General features: G+C 28.9%; 2 protein-coding genes across 3 annotated transcripts; both read left to right on the forward strand.

Moving 5' to 3' along the window:
- The first annotated feature begins 11,269 nt into the window (after nucleotides 1-11,269).
- On the forward strand, nucleotides 11,270-17,006 carry PAO4 (polyamine oxidase 4). Its single transcript, XM_028075852.2, has 10 exons — nucleotides 11,270-11,831; nucleotides 12,940-13,055; nucleotides 13,170-13,258; nucleotides 13,439-13,552; nucleotides 14,209-14,296; nucleotides 14,398-14,483; nucleotides 14,571-14,673; nucleotides 15,292-15,389; nucleotides 15,921-16,350; nucleotides 16,436-17,006. Exons 1-10 carry the CDS (start codon nucleotides 11,792-11,794, stop codon nucleotides 16,748-16,750), a joined length of 1,479 nt encoding a protein of 492 aa, XP_027931653.2. The 5' UTR covers nucleotides 11,270-11,791; the 3' UTR covers nucleotides 16,751-17,006.
- Nucleotides 17,007-18,858: 1,852 nt separating this feature from the next.
- On the forward strand, nucleotides 18,859-23,764 carry LOC114188694 (ras-related protein RHN1). Of its 2 annotated transcripts, XM_028077293.2 has the most exons (7): nucleotides 18,859-19,103; nucleotides 19,188-19,265; nucleotides 19,724-19,891; nucleotides 21,820-21,868; nucleotides 22,682-22,755; nucleotides 23,210-23,303; nucleotides 23,391-23,764. In XM_028077293.2, exons 1-7 carry the CDS (start codon nucleotides 19,065-19,067, stop codon nucleotides 23,489-23,491), a joined length of 603 nt encoding a protein of 200 aa, XP_027933094.2. In that variant the 5' UTR covers nucleotides 18,859-19,064; the 3' UTR covers nucleotides 23,492-23,764. The 2 variants fall into 2 exon arrangements, with proteins under 2 accessions (XP_027933094.2, XP_027933093.2); XM_028077292.2 differs by having other exon boundaries at nucleotides 18,859-19,265.

Below are 23,764 nucleotides of genomic sequence, written 5' to 3' on the forward strand. Positions count from 1 at the left end.
TTTAATTACTAATTTAGTCTTAAATCAAAAAATGACAACATTAAATCATTTAAAAAAAAGATTAAATTGAATAAAAAAATAATAAAATAACCAAATTGAACCTTCTTATAAAATTAAATAAATAAATTGAACCTAAAATTAATAAAAGAGACAAAATAAACCAAATTAACAAATTAAATAACTAAATCACTAATAAATCTTGTCATTAAACCGCTGTGGTATACCAAAATAAAACCGATCTGAAAGGTCAAAGTTTATAATATGAGAAGGAAAGGGATAAAAAAGAATGATTGGATCTATTTCACATGTAATACAATTATTACATTTGCAAGGATGATGGATGCATGCATCCACTTAGCAGAGAATAGCACATAAAATGATGAAAAAAGATTGATGTATGATTGAATAAATGAATAAATAAAGCAAGTTGCAGGGAAGAGAAAGCAAAATTGAGGAGGTGGTAGGGTTGGCACACCATTATTTGGGTGGACCACAACCATGTCCAGGGTGGAATACACAACTTCTACATGTCACAACAAAACCCTAATCTGCACCAAAATTATGGCAAGAGTTGGCCAACTATTACTTACTGTAACTTTTTTCTTTACCATTCTTATAATTGATATTAGGATGTGAAAACCTTATTCATGATTAACCTGGATCAATTAATTGCCACACTTATGTCTTCATTTAGTATCACTTAATTACTTTCTTTTTACAACTTAATTGTTCTTAAACTTGTAATGTTATCTTTATGGTTGCTATCGATATTGTCATAATTTGTGTCTGTTTAAAGAAAAGAAACAACTCTCATTCCTCTATATGTATTACATTTTTTCTGTTTATTTATTTTTTGTTTAACTTTTTTAGATATTTTTGTTCATGTCCAAATTCTATATATGCTAACAAATAATATAATAATATAAATTGATGAACTTTTTATTTAATTTTATTCAATAGAGATATTTTTTCTAAGATCTAGTAATTTTATATATAAGGATTTAGAAAATAATTAAAAATAAAAGTAATTTTTATAATTGATATTCAATTATGTTATAAAAAATTAATTTTATAAAAACTAGATGAATAAAAAATTCAAATTAAAAATAAAAAATTAAGGCTTAAATATACATTTGGTCCCTATTTTTGTTGATTTTATTCAATTTGGTCCCTATTTTCGTTTTATGTTCAATTAGGTCCTCATTTTAATCAAATTATGGTCAATTTGGTCCTTTTCACTAACGGTGTTTAAATAGTTAACGTTTTTGAACAGTACATGCCACGTGTCAGTTCCTGGTTTTTTTAATTTTTTTTTAATTTTTTTTTTAATTTTTTTTTAATTTTTTTTAATTTTTTTAATTTTTTTAAATTTCAAAAAAAGTGTCTACGTGTCAAATCACAATTGTGCCACGTGTCAGTTTCTGCTAGTATTATTTTTTTTTTTCAATTTAGTCCCTATATTCGTTATTTTTGTTCAATCCTATATTCGTTATTTTTGTTTAATTTAGTTCCAAATTTTGTTCAAATAAAACCATTTAATTTTTAAAATTGAAATTATTATTACTTATTTTTTAAATTTAATTATAAATTATAATATTTAATAATTAATTGAATATAATTTTTAGATTCAATTGTTAAATATAATATAATTATTTAAATATAATTAAAATATAATTATTAAAATTTTAAAAATATATATTAACATTTGTAAAATCTACATTTAAATTTAAAATATTTAATATTTTTATTGCATTTTAGATATTAAAATCTAAAATATTTTATATGTAAATGTTAATTTTACAAATATTAGTTTATTTTTCTAAAATATTTTGAATATTTAAAACATTTTTATAAATCAATTTTAATATCTAAAATGCAATAAAAATATTAAATATTTTAAATTTAAATGTAAATTTTACAAATGTTAATATATATTTTTAAAATTTTAATAATTATATTTTAATTATATTTAAATAATTATATTCTATTTAACAATTGAATCTAAAAATTATATTCAATTAATAATTAAATATTATAATTTATAATTAAATTTAAAAAATAAGTAATAATAATGTCAATTTTAAAAATTAAATGGTTTTATTTTAACAAAATTTGGGACTAAATTAAACAAAAATAACGAATATAGGGACTGAATTGAACAAAAATAACGAATATAAGGACTAAATTGAACAAAAATAATAATACTAGCAGAAACTGACACGTGGCACAATTGTGACTTGACACGTGGACACTTTTTTTGAAATTAAAAAAAATTAAAAAAATTTTAAAAAAAATTAAAAAAATCAGGAGCTAACACGTGGCATGTACTGTTCAAAAACGTTAACTATTTAAACACCGTTAGTGAAAAGGACCAAATTGACCACAATTTAACGAAAATGAGGACCTAATTGAACATAAAACGAAAATAGGGACCAAATTGAATAAAATCAACAAAAATAGGGACCAAATGTATATTTAAACCAAAAATTAATTAACGGAGTTTTATTTTATAAAAACCATTATCTCTTTAAAAAATATTCATTTTATTTTTTTATATCTTCTTTAAACTTTTTAGTCATCTATGAATTTGTCTCGGTGTTGAAGGACACCTGACATAAAAAAACTTCTATTACTCCAAAGTAAGCGGTACATAAAAAGTTATATTTCGGAAAACTTCAATCATCTAAAGAAACATTAATTAAAACGTTATAATTAAGCATTGATTTTGATGCGATATCATTTTCTTACCTTTAGAAACTAATAAAATATAAAATTTCAACTTAAATTCAAAAAATACTATAGAAAAAGGTATAGAGTCGAAATAAGATTACTTTATTATAAACTTTCATGAATCGTAAAGGATCTTAATTATTCCATCACCTTCTTAATTCCTCCTAGTGTTATATAATGAGAAAAATAAAATATCAAGAATTAGCTTCATAATTTAGTATAAAATTTAGAGAAAATTTAAATAAATTTTAAAAATAATAAACTCTTAAATAGTTAAAATGTTAATTTAAATATTTAATTAAAACTAAAATTTTAGTTTAGCTTTTTCTTTTAAGAAAACGTCTCGATGCTTCTCTGGCTTTAATTTTGGTCACGATTAAAATGTTTTAAAAATTAGTATTTACTGGTATTTTAATTGTTTAGTAAATGTTTTCTTTTATATTTGGAATTATATATTTGTATATTGATACAAAAAAGTTTTAAATTGACATGAGCAATGAATTAGTGAGTGTTGTTATTATTATATTGTTGTTGTTTTGTTAGTTGGGCTGGTTCGTGTGGGGTGACGACAATAAAAAGCAGAAAGGAAAGTAGGTCAAATTTCAGCAATTATGTGGGAGGAACCTCATCGTCACTTTCTTGCAAACTTCCTTACGAGTGTCAACTTTCTTCGTTATATAAAATGTTAAATATATTTTTTTAAATTTGAAAGCCAAATCATTGATCGTTTTTGTTTCAAATTTTAAAAATAAATAAATAAATATTTTTTTAATTTAATAATGTTAACTTTTTTATGTGTTACATCTTGACATTTAAATGAAAAATGTTAAAAATTTATCAAATATGAGATATTCAAATGATTAATTATTTAAATGTGATACATTTGTCTATTAATCTTAATTTTGATAGAATTGACAACAATAATTTATTATAATAATTACTCTAAATTTCACACAAATCTTTGTGTGAACATTAAATATGTTTTTTTCTACGATATATTATGCGATAAAAAAATTAGAGTTTAAAACAAAATAACACATTAAAGGATGTCAGTGATAATGGCAACAAATTTGGTACTTTTTTCTTCTTTTACACTAATTTTATTAAAAGATGATAAATTATATAACCAACTCAAATATCAAATTAGAAAAACAAAATTAACATGTGGTTGAATTAAAAAATATATATTTAAAAAGTATTAAGATATTTAATCTTTATAAATAATTATTAAATAGTGACAAAAAGAGTGTCATGTTGTGGTTGATACTTTTTGAGGTCACATGACGTGTTTTGACCGTGCTCCATCGTTGTCTTATGACTTCCACTATGCCCCCAATGGACCAATTAACACCGCTGGAATCCAATCCAAGCATATCCAACTACACAATACTGATTCTTCTTTTTCTTTAAAATATTACAAAAGAAATATCTCAATTCGTGTTTGTAAACATCACGTAAGCAATTTTTTAACTCTCAAGAAGGCAAAGTTTTCGAGTGATTCTTTAGATGTTTGAATATTCACTGTATTAGTCTTACGAATGAATTAGATGATCTCACATTTTCTAGAGTCAAGATTAATCACTAATGAAATTCATAAATATTTTATATCAATAATTTAATGTGTATTTACATGGGATCCAGTGAGAGGGCCATCCTTGCAAATGGGTAGCCGACATGTTTAAATCATTGAGTATTAGTGGGTAATGAATGTTTCGATTAAGATGAGGAATTAGAGTATAATTCAATTTTATAAAATTAGTTTATAAGGTGGATTTTATATACTGTGAACTAGTTTTATCTCTTGTAGCATTAGTTAAATTTTGTAACATTTTTTATAAGATTGTTTAATATTTATTTATGAAAATAATATTAAGTTTATTTTGTAAATTCTTGATAAATTATTTCTGTTAGAAGGTCTTAATCATAAATTATTGATAAAATATCTACCAATTGGTTTATGGTGAATATTGATAATGTAATTAGGGATTGTCCTGATTTGACTTCATGTGTTGTTAAATTTAGAAGAAGTCGGGGTGAATATGTGAGTAGTTTATGCCAAATTTATGGACATTATTTACACATTGGAGCATGCTTTGAGGGAGAATTATCAAAGGCTTTGATTTTGAGAGTAATTCCTCTTTAGTGTGTCATGTTTTTTTGGACCAATGAGTGGTTCTTTGGAGTCTTAGAGGGAGATGACATTGATTCTTGAATTTTTGTAAACATACATATGTCGTTTTTCGTGAAGAAAATCATTCTACTGATAAGTTAGCTAATTTAAATTTGATTCATAGAGAACAATATAAGTGATTTGATATTTTACCTCCATGTATTTATTTATATTTTTTTCATAATAGGTATAATTTGCACATGTTTCATAAAGTATAATGTTTACTCAGTCTCACACGTCGAATCCTTTTCTGTTAGTCACTACCTCATCAGTTGTTATAGGAGTGGCAGGATGAAGGACAAATCCCTAATTCCCTTCTCAAAATTCATACATTTGTGACGCCAGCCCGTTTGAATCACAGAGACCCACCCACTAAAGTAGACTAAAAAAAATTAAGTTTTGTATCCATTATAACTACCAATTATTTTTTGAAATTTGGGTTGAACCCATATTTGATTTGTGTTGACTTGGATCTTATGGTAACGAGACATGGAAGAAATTGAAAGGAGTGGATTGTTGCAATAAAAGTGAAAGCATGAGCTCTTGTGCGACTTGACCTCCCAATCCTAACCCACCTTTACATCACCAATTCAAACTTGTTCGTCATCACCTGAACCTATGATTTTAACTCTAATAATCTTGAATATGAAGGAGGCATGAGGAGCGAGTTCTAACAATGACTATGAGGCAAGAGTCTTGAAAACAACATCAAATAGTGGTGTGTGTTGTCATAGAAGGTGGTGATGAAGTTGTGTCATCCAATGAAAAATAAGATGTTGGAGAGAGAAAAAAAAGGTATGACTCATATGTGATAACTATCTCTTAACACCATTAACCTTGATTTAACATGAGGGATCCATTGTCTTTAAAAAAAAATATTGAACTCAACTTAATAAAAAATATAAAACAAAAGAAAAATCATACAAAATTACTAATTAAATCAATTAATATAATTAAAATTGTTATGCACAATATATTACATTAAAAATTAAATACATTAATAATTATTGACCCTAATAGCTATTACATTATTGCTCACCATGCAACTAACTACCATATTACCGATAAATATAAGTACATATTTTGTATTTATCATGTAATACTCATTACATTTTAACAATTATCACCCGGGCTCTATTTCGTCCAAAATATATTAGGAACTAGGTTCTTTTCACATAACATGATTAAGTCACTGTAGCCTGCCATAATGGTTTTCTTTCATACCAAATTTTTTTATAGGAACCTCCATTGACTTTCGCCACCAGGATATCTTTCTTTAGGTGAGTTAAAATATTTAGTAGAGTTTGAATAATCTCGTCAAGGAGTCATGTATTGAATACACCACCTAAAGTCACATAATAACGCATTTTCTCTTTGGAAATACTTCATAGCTATCTCATTCTCTTTAAAAAAATACCTCATTTTCCATTCCAAAATCTTTTCTCCCTCATTAAGCGCCATTTAGAACGCCTAACGAGAGTAGACAATAGCATTATTAAATAATAAGCTTGTGTCAGTAACTCTTTTTACTCGCTCAACGATTACTTATAGGAGGTACACTCGCTCAACGAGAGTCTATGGGTCATTTAATGACTAGTTCTCTAGAGCTCTCTGGATTTAAAAAGAATGTCCTTTCACTCAACAAGGATTTAACTGGCCCAATGACCTCCCCTAGAGCAAAACTCTTAACATTTTCACCCAACAAACATAACCCTCACTTAACAACCTCAAGCAGCGTGAGTTCTTATGTTTCTAGTTTTAGTCTCACTCAAGGAAATTCCTCTCGTCGATTGACCAAGCCTTATTAAACTCACCCAGTGAGTTATGACTCGTTTAATGAGTATAACTTCTAAAACCATTAGATTTAAAATTTTTCTTTCATGCCCAATCGTGGTTTGGGTCCCCCAACGAGTATGTATAAAATAAAAAATGGTTAAATATGTTTTTGGTCTCTCAAATTTCAGTATAATTTAGAATTAGTCTATCTTCAAAATTTTTGACCAATTTAGTCTTTCATCTTTAAAAATGCGTGAATTTAGTTATTTTAACCAAATTGTGTTAAGTTATCTGACGTTTCAAGCGTATTTCATTATAGTATTTGAATTGTTTACATTGTTTGACACATTTTCGTTTCAATGCTAACTCAAACATTATCATAAAATATGTTTAAAATGTCAAATAAACTTAACAAAATTTAATAAGAAAGACTAAATCCACGTATTTCTAAAAATAAATGACTAAATTGATATAAAATTTTAAAAATAGACTAATTACAAAATTTACTAAAATTTGAGGATAAAATCATATTTAACCCAAATAAAAATTATGTAAAATATACCTGTATGCACCGGTGATTCTAGATGATTTTTATCTCATTTCCACGACAAAAATAACTACTTATTAAGTGAAATTTAGTCCTATGAGTCTATTAAATCCAAACCGTTATACCCACTTCTCACATGGTTCCTTAATCACAACCAATTTTTCATTCACATCATAAAATAACAATAGCACAACCCATAATTTTACTTTTATCATCTAATGACATATATCATAAATCAATCAATTCACTCATTCACAATAAAACCATACAATCATTTACTATTATTATTATTATTATCATTATTATTATTATTATTATTAACCACATCTTCTGCTATAGGTTCATCTTGTAAATTCTTGACAAATTATCTGAGTTGGAACATTCTAATCAAATACACATTTTCACTGAATTTATGTTATCAGGTTATTATTTATGAGCACATAACAATCAATTAATTTTTCTTTCATTACGAGAAAAATGTCCACTATAATAAATATTAACACAATTTATTTTTTATTTTTATATAATAAAAAATTATAATATTTTAATTGTATTAATTTGATTTAAACTCTGTTAATAATAAATGTGATTAACTATACATAAGTCCCATATACTTATTAAAAAATTAATATGATTAATTATTATTAAAAAATAAATACATAATTAATTATATTAATACTAATAAAATTTAAATAAATTAATATAAATAAAATTCTATTATATAATATATTATATTAAAAATTAATTATATTTATAGTTATTGTAATTATTCTCCTTCCTTATTTTAATATTGTTCTCTAAACGAAAAAATGGAAAAAATTGAAATGAAAAAAAAAAACTGAATATTCTTTTCTCTATGAAACTGTCCCCACCACATAGTAAAGCACGTGACAACATAAAGTGCAGCTTTGGTTAGGTTACTGTCTTCATCATGTCATAAAGGACAAAATTTTCCCGCCAAAATTAATCAATAATATTCGCGTTCAAAAAGGTCAATACTTTATTACATACTTGATTAGAGAAAAAGAAAAAAAATCTTCAGTTACCGAAATTGGAATATTCCGTCTTTAAGAAGAATACTTCAATTGTAAATCAATATTTATATTAATTAGTTGAAGAATGTGTTATTTCTTAAATTGTAAATCAATATTTATATTAATTTAGTTAAAGAATGTGTTATTTGACATTTTAGGTACATACGGAACATTTTTTTTATCTTTAAAAATTAATATGAGGATACGTTTCGTTTCAAAGTTTTGCTTACCTGATTAAAAAATATCCATATTTTTTGGAAATTTCAGAAAATGTTATCTATAATTTTTAACTAGTATTTTAATCGGTGTGACATATTAAATAAATGGTTACTTATATCATTAAAATTAAAATGTATAGAGACAATTATGGATAATGTACATTAAATTTCAAATTCATAATGTATAATTTCATAATGATATAAGATTGTTTCTAAGTACTGCTAATTTATTTTTAAAATCACTAGAATTCAGTTTATAAGATTAAGAAACTAGAAAATATAAGTGGTTTAAAAAAATTCCTAAACTATGTTATGATTAAAGAGCAATTCAAAATAAATAAATGAAAAATGGTCAAATCGAATATAAGTAATGTCTAGCTTTTATTCGTCCTATTTAAAAACTTTGTTCGGTTATTTATTGGATATATATAAAAAAGATATTCGTAGTTTTTAAATATATATATATATATATATATATATATATATATATATATATATTTAAGATATCAAGAATACCACAATTTTTTACATTTTGTTTTTTTTTCTTAAATATATATTTGATCCCTATTTTTGTTGATTTTATTTAATTTGGTCCTTATTTTCGTTTTATGTTCAATTAGGTCATCATTTTCGTCAAATTATGGTCAATTTGGTCATTTTCACTAACGGTGTCTAAATAGTTAACGTTTTTGAACAGTAGTACATGTCACGTGTCAGCTCCTGGTTTTTTTTTATTTTTTTTTAATTTTTTTTTATTTTTTTTAATATTTTTTAATTTTATTTTAAAATTTTTTTAAAATTTTTTTAATTTCAAAAAAAGTGTCCACGTGTCAAGTCACAATTGTGCTACGTGTCAATGCTAGTGTCACGTGTCAGTTTGTAGTTGTATTATTTATTTTTGTTCAATTTAGTTTTGATATTCGTTATTTTTGTTTAATTTAGTTCTTATATTCGTTATTTTTGTTTAATTTAGTCCCAAAATTTGTTAAAATAAAACTATTTAATTTTTAAAATTGACATTATTATTAGTTATTTTTTAAATTTAATTATAAATTATAATATTTAATTATTAATTGAATATAATTCTTAGATTCAATTGTTAAATAGAATATAATTATTTAAATATTATTAAAATATAATTATTAAAATTTTAAAAATATATATTAACATTTGTAAAATTCACATTTAAATTTAAAATATTTAATATTTTTATTGCATTTTAGATATTAAAATCAAAAATATTTTATATGTAAATGTTATTTTTACAAATATTAGTTTATTTTTCTAAAATATTTTGAATATTTAAAAGATTTGTATATATCAATTTTAAAAATATTTTAGAATACAAATATTAGAAAAATAATTATATTCTTATAATATTTTAAATAATTATATTCTATTTAGCAGTTAAATATAAGAATTTATATAATTTATAATTAAATTTAATAATTTATAATTAAATTTAAAAAATAATAAATTCAAATGTCAATTTTAGAAAATATATTAATGTAATTTGTATAAAAGATATTAAATTTAGTGTCAATTTCAAAGGGACAAAATTGATTTATTTGAACAAAAATTGGGACTAAATTGAACAAAGATAACAAATATAGGGACTAAATTAAATAAAAAAAATAATACTATCACAAGCTGACACGTGGCACTAATTGACACGTGGCACAACTGTGACTTGACACGTGGACCATTTTTTTGAAATTAAAAAATTTTAAAAAAAAATTTAAAAAATTTTAAAAAAAATAAAAAAAACCAGGAGCTGACACGTTGCATGTACTGTTCAAAAACGTTAACTATTACCAAATTGACCACAATTTAACGAAAATGAGGACCTAATTGAACATAAAACGAAAATAAGGACCAAATTAAATAAAATCAACAAAAATAGGGACCGAATGTATATTTAAGCCTTTTTTTTTAATTTTTTTAAAATAAATCTTTAAAATACAAGTTTAAATTAAAAAAATTAAGTATATTTTAAACCAAATTATTCCATAAAATATTAATACAAATAAATACGATGTTTTCAAAAGAGAAATTTAAATAACTTATATTAAAGTAAATTTTTAAAAAATTATTTAAATAACGGAGATTTAAATTAGAAAATAAAAATATATAAAATTAAAATTTAAACAACTTTGTAATATTTTTTTACTAATAATTTTATTTTAATTACTTAAATTAAAAAAATACTTAAATAAAATTTACTAATAAATAAATATCCAGGTTAGATAACAAAATATGTACTTACCGTATCAATAAAAAATATTAACTTAATATGTATCACAATTTTAACTATGAATATATATGCCTTCATATTTTTTTTTCTGTTACTTTAAACATATACTTAATCAATGTTTATTTATAAAATAAAAACATATAGAAGATCTTAAACATCTGAAAGGAAGTTATTTTAGTTTTCCTTATAACTGATGGCCATAATTGCTCAGTGTTCATAAGATAAGCATAATCATAAATAATTTAAACGGTGAAAATAGAAAATCTAACACCTCCAAAAACTAAATTATCATGTTATTCACATACATACAAAAATCTAACACCTTCAAAAACTCAATTAACATGTTATTCACATATATCTAAATTTTGACGTGGAAAACCAAAGGATTCTATTCCACCATTCCTCGACAAATAGAAAAGGGTTATAAATAGACCCATTCGCTTAAAATACAATAATAAAAATAATAGTAATCGTAATTAAATAATAAGGGCGAAAGTGGTTCCGTGAGGTATAAATAGCGTGTTTGTGGCCATAGAATTCAGGAATCATCATCTGCTATTCCATTCATTCAATCGTTCAGAGAGAGAGGAAGAGAGAGAGAGAGAGAGAGAGAGAGAGAGAGAGAGAGAGAGAGAGAGAGAGAGAAAGAGAGAGCGAGAGAGAGAGAGAGAGAGAGAGAGAAAGAGAGAGCGAGAGAGAGAGAGAGAAAGGGGTTGTGTTCGTTCGTTCAAGCGATCGAATTGGAAATCGGAATTTTGGGTGCGCATCAATCAAATTTCTTATGCAAGGAAGGTTCTCCGGTTGGATTTTGATCGGAAGAATTGTAAGATTATGATATATTTTGAGAAGCTACGTTTTTCTCCTCACCTTAGCCGCTACATTGCCGGCATCCTCCTGTTAATCTTCTGCAACTCCTTCCAGTTAGTCTCCAATTTCCCCATACCTATACACCCTTGATTCTGTGACAAAACTGCGCAACACCACACTCTCCGACCCGATCCGATCAGATCCGATACTCATTCTAAAACTCCCTTTCTCTCGTTTTCAATTCGCTCCAAGCTAATGGATCCTAATCAACTCTTCTCCTCGCATTTCCTCGATGGTGAGTTTGTGCTTTCTCCTCCTCTGCTTTTCACCTTCCGCCGACAAGTCTTTTATTGCAGTTTTTCCGATTTTGTTCTTCTCCTTGCAGTTTTATTTTCTTAGATTATTTATGAATCTTTGTTTTTTTGAATGAGCTGAATGACATCCTCCTGTCTAAGGGGCTGATTTATCCTCAAGCAGCAAGACTCTTGCTGTTTCTTTATGTTTTAGTGCAGGAGAAACTTCTTTGCAAATATTTTTTAGATAGAAAAATAAGAGAACAAAAGAAATCAGCTTTTCCGTAAACCATTTCGTAGACTGTTAGTTCTTATTAGCCTAGCCTTTTCAAAATCTGATTTAGCTCGTGAATAAATTAATGTTAGTTTATAAGAGGACTAGTTTAATTTTTTCTTTTAGTATAAGCCTTTATTAGTACCCAACACTCAAGGAAGTGCATATAATTTTTGTTGTCCTCTTCAATTTTATGATAGGTGCATTGTTTTTGTGTATACGTTATTCTTTGTTGATGTTCAGGGATTTGCTAGTTTGTGTTAAAAAAAATCTGTGATGTCATGTGGAACAACGGTCTTTTTTATGATGGTTGTCCTGCCTATGATTGCAATCCAGTCGGAAGGCCTGTGTCAAAGAAGTTTTGGAATAGTTAAGGTCTATTTGTTCCTAATTGAGCAGGATCCTATATGGATCTTTGTGGTCCTTTAATTTTTGGTAAACATAAATGCTTTTCGCTGGTTTAATCCTATTTACAATGGTTTGATTCCTGTATTGGAGGTAAGTTGGGTAGCACATGATCATAGTTGAGGGGTGTTTTCTTCTACAGTTTATTATTATATAACGGAATGAAATTTTGTAAGATTTGCAACTTTTGGGTCTTTTCAGGATCTTGGGTGGAGATATATACAATGCAATTATAAGGCCATTGTTGTGTTATGTTCTTTCTGATGGTTGTAACATTTTTCTGAAAACTCTCATGGTTGTAATATTATATATTGAAAAAAGGATGGATAAAAAGAACAGGATATTGACGTTGCTTTATGTGGTTTTGTAGTTCATTGTCATTATTATGCAGTATGATTTTTCTCCTGATGGTTTTTGTGTCGGTTGATCAGGTACTATTTCCTCACATGTTGAGAGTAAAAACAGAACTCAGCCATCCGTTATTGTGATTGGTGCTGGAATATCTGGAATTGCTGCAGCACGAAGTCTATACGATGCATCTTTTAAGGTGACATATCATTATGATCAGTTTCCTCTTCATTTTTTATTGATTTTCATTTATTAGGCGCCCTTAAAAGATTTTTTGTGCTTTTTGCTTTGGCTTATTTCATCATTTGCTTAGGTGACTGTACTGGAGTCACGAGATAGGCTTGGTGGTCGCATTCATACGGACTTCTCATTTGGTTGTCCAGTTGACATGGGAGCCTCATGGTAAGTTCAATTTGCTCTAACGAAATTTTATCTGTATGAAGTATGATGTTTTGGTTAGAGTGAGATGCATTATTTTTGTCTTGACCATGTTATCCTTTAAATGTACAGAATTGTCAATTGAATGAGTGAAAAATTTGTGCCTTTCTCATGCTATTAGTTTTTTTCTTGATTACTTTTTAGGCTACATGGAGTTTGTAATGAAAATCCATTGGCTCCATTAATACGTGGCCTGGGGCTTCCTTTATATCGTACCAGTGGTGACAACTCTGTTCTATATGACCATGATTTGGAAAGGTAATAATCCTTTACTATGACAATTCCATTGAAATTGATGTATTTTTGAAGTTTATGATGCAGATTTTTAGAAATATTTTTTAATATTTTAGTAGTATTTAAACTAACCTTCTTGATTTTTTACCAAAGAAAAACTGACCTACATGATTAGTTGCAAATTTACCAAAATGGTCACCCTTTGTGGGCCTTAACCTTTTCTCTAAACATAGAGCGCTTATAAATCACCAGTGTTAGAACAAAACAAAAATAGGAAAAAAGTGATGTATTATTGAAAAAAAAAGGATGAATACACACCGATGAATTCTGCAAATACCTGTAGAGGGAAACTCCTAGCTCACTATACTACCTGCAATCTCAAAAAAGCTGACTCCCTCCTCCTTCTTACTCCCTAATTGTCATTATAAATGAGCTTAACCAACTCACTCCTCAAATCTTCATTTTTCCTTCGTGCGCCTATTACTTGTTATTTTTTTTTGTTGGAGGTCTTCCAAACTTACGGTCCATGACTTCGTTGATCTGGCTAGATGATTTGGGACGCTCGACATTGCCATATCTGAAAATGAAGCGTTAGCTTCCATATGCAAATAGAATATTTGGGTCTTTTGCAATTCTGCTGGTAGTGTCTTATTTAGTAACTGTATTTTGTATTTTTCCAGTTATATGCTTTTTAACATCGACGGTAAACAAGTTCCACAACAGTTGGTCATTGAAGTTGGAGACACCTTTAAGAAAATTCTGGAAAAAGTAAGACCCTTTTTCACTTAGCATCATATGACGTGGTACTTTTCAATCTTAAATGAAGTTCTGATCAACTCAATCTTGAATCTAATGACCTGTAACTACAGACAGCGAAAGTGAGGGATGAGCATCCTGAGGACATTTCAATTTCTCAAGCTATTTCAGTTGTGCTAGATAGGCATCCAGAACTAAGGTATTTGATTGATTAGATAATACTATGTGCGAACACTGAGGCTGTAAGTTCCAATCTAGAGCTGCAATTGACCCAAATTCTCTGCAGGCAAAAAGGACTTGCCCATGAAGTGATGCAATGGTTTATATGCAGAATGGAAGCTTGGTTTGCTGCTGATGCTGATATGATTTCACTCAAAACCTGGGATCAGGCAAGTGCCAATCTAAGCGGAAGGATATATGATATCTTCTTGCCTCTAAACTCTTAACAAATGTTTCTGTGCTTTATCCATGATTTCATTCATAAAATCTTAATTGACTACCATTTCCTAGGGTTATTGTTGAAATTAATGATGGAATCTCCGGATGATTATGATAAGCAGAAATCCAAAATTGCTAATTTATATAGAATAGTCTATGTATTGTTTCATTTTGATTATTATATACTAAGCGTATCTAGAAATTAGTCAAAAAACTAGAGATAATTTTAGAGATAAATCATCAATGATAATTAACTAATCTTTTACATTTTTATTATTAAAAATTTAGTCCATCTATATAAACTGCATTTTAATGGTGATATATGATGGCATATTTAAAATAAATGATGAATGTAAAAGATATATTTTTAACTTATTAATATTCAAGGACTAAATTGAAACCGTCGTACACTTTCAAGTATCAAGTAGAACATTTGTCTTACATAAAATGGAGATGAGTGTTTTTAAGCGTGATTCAATTTTTATTGTTGTGTTCTATATGTCGAATATCAGCTCAGCACTATTTATAATCCAAATTAGTGCTTACATTTTTGAGCTTCCTGATTGTAGGAACATGTACTCTCAGGTGGTCATGGACTCATGGTACAAGGATATGATCCTGTTATAAAAGCTCTCGCAAAAAATGTTGACATACGTTTGAACCACAGGTATGCCTGCTAGATCTAGTACCTGACATAACTACACGGTGATTTTTCCTTATATTTGACCAAAAATTTAATAAATAGAGAAACAAAGCAGAAAAGTAAGTTGATGCTTGGATCCCAGAGAATAATAAGCATGGGAACTATTTTTTGGTTGTTAAAAGTTAAATTTCTGTTAGTTAGGAATATGTTAAAACATATATACCCGTAGTTTTTTCTCGTACTTATTTTTTAAAATATGGACAGACACCTCTCTGACTTATATGTTTAAGTGGCTCAATTGATTGAATAAACATTTGTTGATACTTGGTAGTTCATTGATTGATTTCCCATCCATAATTACAAACAATGTTTCACAATTAATTTCAACTTTATAAAAGCCAAACTGCTCTTGCTGTAACCCGAGAGTTGACCGGCAGCAGGCCACCACAAAACAAAGTCTGGTTTTATTTCATTTAATTTTGCTTGAAAATAGGGTTACATCCCCAAATATTTCTGTCCCGATTTTGATCTTTTTTGTGAAATCTCACCATATAGGGTGAAAAAGATATCCAGTGGTTACGACAAGGTAATGGTGACGATCGAGGATGGCAGGAACTTTGTTGCTGATGCTGCAATCATAACTGTTCCTGTTGGAATCCTGAAGGCCAATTTAATTGAATTTGAACCAAAACTTCCTGATTGTAAGGTTTCAGCAATTTCCGATCTTGGTGTGGGCAATGAAAATAAGATTGCCCTAAGATTTGACGAAGTATTTTGGCCAAATGTAGAACTCTTGGGCACTGTTGCTCCAACTTCTTATGCCTGTGGCTATTTTCTGAATCTTCACAAAGCAACAGGCCATCCTGTTCTTGTCTATATGGTAGCTGGAAGGTTTGCTTATGACATTGAGAAGCTATCTGATGAGGCAGCAGCAAAATTTGTAATGCAACAGCTCAAAAAGATGTTTCCAAAAGCTTCTGAGCCGGTAAGCCCATTCTATTAAAAGTTGGCTTCCCTAGTGTCTACACCTGCTGAAGATCCCAACTTGATGTTTTGTTTCTCTTTTGCAGGTTCAGTATCTGGTTTCTCGATGGGGAACAGATCCAGACTCTCTTGGATGTTACTCATATGATTTAGTTGGAAAACCAATTGATGTTTATGATAAGCTTCGTGCACCCTTGGGCAATCTATTCTTTGGGGGAGAAGCTGTAAGCTTGGACAACCAGGGATCTGTGCATGGAGCTTACTCTGCTGGGATTATGGCTGCAGAAAATTGTGAGAAATATCTTTTAGAGAAACAAGGCCCCGTGGAAAAGCTGCGTCTAGCTTCTGTTACACATGAAATGCTTGAAGCTCTTGTACCTCTTCAGATTTCAAGGATGTGATTTGTTTTTTCTCAGTTGGTTTAAGCAAGCTACTGTTGGTAGGAGGAGGGTTTGGTGATTATCTCGTAAGTAGCACCGGTTCCTCTTGTTCACCTTTTTTTTTAGGCTTGGCTTATTAAAATGTATGTACCTTGGTCCATTTTAGGGCAGAACATGTAAGACCATCACTATTGTGATCCCAACAATTAATGTGGGTATGTCCTACTTGTAGGTAGCTTCACTATATTTTCCTTAATCAACATCTTGTTTCTTTGTCTGTCCTTTCTCTTCATTGTGTTTTTGCATTAAACCGAAAGAGGACCAAAAGAAAACAAGATCAAATTACCTTAGCTTTGTATTCATGCTATTAATTAACTTCACTAAATACTGCCCTCAAATTCTCGTTTTCGCATTGCATGCTTGAAATGAAAGAAAATATCTGAATAAAGAGGAGACATGACGTGTCGTATGGTTAATGTTTTACCATCTCTGAATTTATTGTTTACCCTCTTCATTAAAAACAAAGACAAGCTACAGAGTGTTTCTTTAATGTGATGTCAAGTTTTCTCTTTATGTGTTGACTCACGAAGTTTCCTTCTGTTTATTCCTATCAAATTAACCAATAAAAATAGAAGTCTTGGTATATATTACTTGAAACTCAACATATTAGAGAGGGTTATTTAAGCAAGTATAAATGATCCTTCATCAATGAAGAAGAAGGAATGTCCAAAGGTAAAGGTAGGAGAAAAAGAAGGAACATTCCCTAATTCTCTATCTCTAGCCATTACCTAAGGTGGAATTATTTATCTTGAATGTAACATAAAATGCTTATTTGAACTTTTAAGAACTGTTCACTCAACTACTCTTAATCTTTGTTATTTTGAATCTAGATTAATTCAAAAGACACTAAGGAATTCAAAATTATATTTTCACTCCTATAACCATTTTTTATTTTTTTTATCCTAATATTGCCTTTTAAGAAAAATAATTGATTTAGAAAAATAATTTTTAATTAATTTAAGACAATTAGAAATGTAAGTCACAGTAGAATATATGTATTTGCAATAAATAGATAAATTATTACATGTGTCAGATATTTAAATTATAAAAATATAATTTAAAATTATGCATGTATTGTTCTCCATTCTAATTTTCTCCTGTTATATAATATTTTGTAAGTTATTTTCTTATAATAGAAATAATAGTTGCAGAAAAAAACTATAGATCATTAATGCACAAAACAGTAACAGATATATATGGTATGATGGTACAGTAAAAAAAAAAAGCTATATGGGTTGAATAAAACTAATTCAGTATTTTTTATTTTCAACACAGTAACCAACTAAATATATGAGGTTATCTTTTATAGACAAGTCTTACTGTTAATAAAAATATTTCAAATTTAAGTAAATGTTTCCGTGAATGAAATTATTATTATGTTATTTTTATTAAATTTAATGTGACAATACTTTTCATCAACCAAATAAATTTTAATTAATTATGATGGAAAGTGCTAACGTGACGAGAAGGGTCAAATAAAAATACCAAACTAATATTTATTTAAGCCAATTGATAATTTATTTTAAGTACATAACCATGTTTTAAATTGTAGTATAAAACATAAAATATAAAAAAAATTGTTGAGATGATCAATAAATTATAAGAGTACTGAAAAACTTAAAAAATATTGACAAGGAAAAAATTTATCATATTTAAAAATTAAAAATTAATTATACATTTTTTTTTCAATATCATATAATTAATGAGGCATAGATGATTAATAAGTTTAAGAATATTGCTGATAATGACTTCTATGACTAAAAAACAATAATATTTTAGAGAACGAGGGAATGCGAATCCATTAATAAATAACCCTTCATAGAAGAAATTAAATTTAGATTGTTCCGCTTTAAGGAAACTTCTTCTTCATTTTACCCAACTTCTAAGCAAAAGCAATTTCCCATTTGTATGTCAAAGTCAAGCCACCAATAATCACCAAAATAAAAATAATAATAATAATAATAATAATAATAAAAATAAATAATAATATAACAACATAATAATAAAAATAAATAAATAAATTAAGGAAGCAAAAGAAAAGACAAAAACGACACTATAAACAAATAAAACGAGAGCGTTTGGACGCAGACGGTAGCAAGGAAAACCACCGTACGCGAAAAGCAATAGAATTCAGAGAGTCTCTTCTTCTGTCTCTGCGATTTGATTATTTCAATCTTCAATATCTGTATATCAGCAAAGTTCAAATTTCTAATATTTCGCGTATTGGTTTCTTCTTGTTCCTATCTTTGTTTCCGATCGATCCAATTCTCATCCCATGGCTACGATCGGACACAACAACCTCAATGCTAAATTGGTGGGTCCATCCACTCCTTTTCGATTTCCTTTGTTTCTGTCTCGAAATTTTGATTCGGATGATTTCCTCTTTTCCTTTCATCAGGTTCTTCTCGGGGACATGGGTGCTGGGAAATCCAGTCTCGTTTTGCGCTTTGTCAAGGGTCAATTTCTTGAATTTCAGGTTGTTTTTCCAACTTTTTATTTGATTCTTCTATTTTGATTGGGAGATTCTCCAAATTTAAAGGGTCTCCTTGGTTTATGTGCTGAAATGTTATATTTGGGTTTGTTCTGAATGATGATATTGACAAAACTTTAAGTTTTTCGTTGGGTATTGCTTGTGTTTAACTAATTCATGTTGATTCCTTATGAAATTGGCGGTTGGTCTCAAAGGGTACCACCTGATTTGATCATGGAAGTTATGATGGTAGTGATCATTTAGCGTTGGTTCGTATTACTGTGGGTCTTAATAAATAGTTTTGGTGTGGTGTGGGAAAGAGGATTTTTCTTCTGTTTGTAGTGGTGTGATGATGGTTTGAGGTTTTGACTTTTGAGAGAAGTTGTTTTTGTGTGTGATGAGTCTTATAGGTAGGGAAACATGGAGATTGTGTTGCTGAAATTATGTGTTTTTTGTGGTAACAGGAATCAACAATAGGGGCAGCATTCTTTTCGCAGACACTGGCAGTAAATGATGCAACGGTGAAGTTTGAGATTTGGGACACGGCAGGACAAGAGAGGTACCATAGCTTAGCTCCCATGTATTACAGAGGCGCTGCTGCTGCTATCATTGTCTACGACATCACTAGCTTGGTATGATATCTTTGCCTTTGAATATCTCTGAATACCTATTTAAATTGGCAATATCTGGTGCACATTTACCGCAATACTAAATAGCATGCTATAATAGAGTGGCCATGGTTTCTTATGTGATTCAAATACTGGAGTGATTTTTAATGGTGGCTGTTTTCTGTCTGTTATTGTGGTGTTCCTCGATATCAGTTCTAAAAACCAAGTTTTACCTCTGAAATGTTATTGTTTCAGTTTTTTTGGATAAAATATTCCACCAAAACTTACCTTTGTTTTGGTTCTGATCCTTCACACTTTTCCAGACTATTTTTCTTTCCTGTTCTCTGTTCTTTCTTCTTCCCTTAGACTTCGTAGTTCACATGTTGTTGATTTTTATCTTATTACTTATGTTCTTTTGCTATTAATATCACCATCATCTTTTATTTTTTTGACTTCATTACTATGTTTATATTGCTCATAGATTTATGGTGATTGTGTATGTAACTTGTGACTTATTATTTTTCATATTTTTAAATTTTGGAGTTTGTTTTGTTTTTTGAGTATTTATGTGTTACACTATAAACTGTTATTTTCTACTAAAATATTTAAAACAGTGGTCATCCTTCTCCATTCTAGCATTTCCAAGGTTGACCGCCATGTAGCACTATCCTAGATTGATAACTAGGATATCCGCTATTTTTTGATTAATTTGATGCATCTGTTTCTTTCTTGTAACTGAACACTTTATATAAAATATGTAAAATTATTGGTTTTGCTGGATAATGAAAAAATTGTAGCCCGCATGTCCTGGCTGACTGGTCTCAATTTTTATTTGTTCTGTTGAACTATGTGCATAAGCAAGTGCTTCTTTTGCCTCATTTCATATGTCTAATGAATATATTTCTTGACTGATGTTAAACTGACTGTCTTCAGTGATTTGCCTAATTTCATCACATTGTTGTGTTTACATCAAAAGCATTTTTAATGAAATAGAATTTACGTATTGTGTGGATTATACATTAAAGTGGAAATAGGGAATTGTGTATTGTGTCATGAACACTCCTTTTTATAGATTTGTGTTCATTTCCTACTTTTAAGATATTATACAATCTCGTTAGGGGATAAATGATCGGTCTTTTTTAACCAAAAACTTTTGCACAAGATGTTCCCTAGCAATTCTTGATGCACTGGTATACTTACTCTACTCCATGCTACCACTTCTTCAAACTAATGACTGGGAAATAAGTTCAGTTAAAAGAGTTTGTTAATGACCAACTTCCTCCAAAACATGAGTTCATGAATGTTTTTATATTTGATACATCCGTCACTAAAGTGTCTTCTTGGCTTGAAATGTAATCAATGCTTCCATATTTTACTGAATTCATCTTTTTAATATGAAAGGACTGGGGTAGTAAAGATCAAACTCCTGATCACGTATCCTGGGTTTGGTTACGTGGTGGATTCTGAAAAAGTTACCTAAATATGTGAATATTTGGCCGCTGGACAATGCTGCTTCAACATCAACAGGGAAATTTTTTCTATTTTGTTTGACCCACCTGACATCCAACTCATAATTATTCAAGGGAGCTCCGACTTCATGCCAAAACTTGACTCTCCAAGAATCTTTAGTTGTTAGACGAAGGACGATGAATGAATTTTACATATAACAAAATTCATTAACGCCTTGTGTAATTTGGCAAAGTATATGTATTTGTAGGGTGTGGTTGTGTATGAGGATCATTGATTGGACATTGGCGCAAAACATAATTGATCAAAATTGCATTATGAATGTGTTTAATGTTCCCAAATTTGTATAAAATAGATCAAATTTCATAGCAGGCTTCTTTCATTTGATTCATAGATGCTTTTGTGTTTTGGTGGGGCTGAAACTCTGCGTTTAATGTAATTATTTAATGAACTGTAATATGATTTATTCATTCTTCCTTTTACAGGACTCTTTTACTCGAGCTAAGAAGTGGGTCCAAGAGCTTCAAAAGCAAGGTATTTTTGCTATTTTAAAGTTTTAATTACTTTTCTTTTTCTTGAAGTCAAATAAAGTTTATAAGTACAAAAGGATATTTAAACTATTTATTAACTGCTTATAAACTTATGGATGAGACCTATTTGTAAATTAATTTTGCCTCAATGTTTCAATGTTCCTTATGTCTTTATTCTTTTGTATAAGGATCTCAACCGTTGGAATTGGCTTATATTAATCATTTAATAAATTTAACTCATGCTTTATAATGGAATGGTGGAGATATGGATTAGTTATACATGATATGGTGTTAGAGTGTGGGCAAAGAACATTTTGTAAAGTTTGGGAGGTTTAATTAGTTTGTCTGACTAGACAACAATTGTTTAATAATTGAAATGAATATTTACTTATACTTCCCAGAAATGACGGAGAGCCATAGTAAAATGGTAAAGCTGCGTCTTAGTGACCGGTTAGTCATGACTCAAATCCAGAAAAAAACATCTTTGCAAGCACAATTGGGAAGGGTGCATACAGTTACTCTCCCTTGTACCTTCACAAAGTGTGGAGTGTCTAACATCTGTTGAGCATGTTAAATATTTTCCAAAATTATTACTAAGACTCATCTATTAAATTCTAGGTCAACTGATAGATAACATGGGTAATGCTTTAGTTGAAAAATAATGCTTTGTTTGAGGGTTCTCTCTGAATTATTAAATTAAACATTGATCTACTTTTGGTTTCCTCAAGGAATACTGTCTGTTGTAGTTGTAGTCTCATATCTAAATTCACGACTTATGCTCTCTGTTTATTATTATTATTATTTTTTTTTGTTACAGGAAATCCTAATATGGTCATGGCTCTGGCTGGTAACAAAGCTGATTTGGAAGATAAGAGGAAAGTGACAGCTGAAGTAAGTAAAATTGTTTTCTAATAGTCCTTTTATTTATATAATCTCCAACATGTGACTGCAATGCTTTTGAATCTTCAATGAGGTATTCTAGAGGAAAGTGAATCTTTCTAAAACATGAAGTTGGGGGATAAAAGTATCCGAAAGTATTTTTAATGTGAATCCATCTTTACAGAGGTGCAAATTCTAGGAACTGTCTGTGCTTTGAACGCTGTACCCGTTGTGATTTAGTTTTATTTCACAGGGTAGTTGTACATCTTGCTAATTTTCCACCGTAGTAAAATTTCGATTTTGATACAAAAAAAGCTATAATGTTTTAGTTTACGTTTGCAGCATGTTTGGATTCATCTCTTGTGATTGTTAGCTTGCATATGTTTGTCTAGTTTCATTTTTATAATATGCTGTAATGACATTTCTTGTTCCTACCATTTTATTGGTTGACACGTTGATATTGCAGGAAGCACGTGTATACGCAGAAGAAAATGGTTTGTTTTTCATGGAGACCTCTGCCAAAACTGCATCCAACGTTAATGATATATTCTATGAAATAGGTCTGATTCCATTGTTTATGTTTTGATTGAATGGTTTGGAAGAAAGTTAAGAGTAGATAGCTTAAAGATTTGGTTTTTTGTGAACAGCAAAGAGGTTACCAAGGGCCCAGCCAGCTCAGAACCCAACAGGGATGGTTCTTGTTGATAGACCCGCAGAAGGAACTAGGGCTCCATCATGTTGTTCATAGATGTTTCAGCTGTATTTGCATCCCCCAACCTTTTTTAATTAATCATGTTTTCTGTGGTTTGTACGTACTACACACTTTGATGTCACTGTTATATGGAGCTCCCACAAGTGTACGGGCCGCAATTACAAAACAACTTCATGCTGCAAAATATATCTTTTGTATGTGTTCTTTGCGCCCCATGATTTGTTTGCTTATATCAGTTCAAAAGCCATGAATGTTAAGCTTTATTCCTAAGTTTCTATATTCTATAGACAACACTAGTGATTCTTTTCA

This window comes from Vigna unguiculata, chromosome 6, assembly GCF_037176805.1.
Source record: "Vigna unguiculata cultivar grain cowpea cultivar isolate G323 ecotype 2 chromosome 6, ASM3717680v1, whole genome shotgun sequence".
In the NCBI taxonomy this organism is placed as follows: Eukaryota; Viridiplantae; Streptophyta; class Magnoliopsida; order Fabales; family Fabaceae; genus Vigna; species Vigna unguiculata.

Bases quoted from the DNA above. Each gene is read 5' to 3' on its own strand.
- LOC114188694 (XM_028077292.2), top strand. From the start codon at position 19,065: ATGGCTACGATCGGACACAACAACCTCAATGCTAAATTGGTGGGTCCA. The intron at 21,869-22,681 runs GTATTTTTGCTA...TTTTTGTTACAG, and splicing joins CCAAGAGCTTCAAAAGCAAG to GAAATCCTAATATGGTCATG. The intron at 23,304-23,390 runs GTCTGATTCCAT...TTTTGTGAACAG, and splicing joins TGATATATTCTATGAAATAG to CAAAGAGGTTACCAAGGGCC.
- PAO4 (XM_028075852.2), top strand. From the start codon at position 11,792: ATGGATCCTAATCAACTCTTCTCCTCGCATTTCCTCGATG. The intron at 13,056-13,169 runs GTGACATATCAT...TCATTTGCTTAG, and splicing joins TATACGATGCATCTTTTAAG to GTGACTGTACTGGAGTCACG. The intron at 14,484-14,570 runs GTATTTGATTGA...AATTCTCTGCAG, and splicing joins GATAGGCATCCAGAACTAAG to GCAAAAAGGACTTGCCCATG.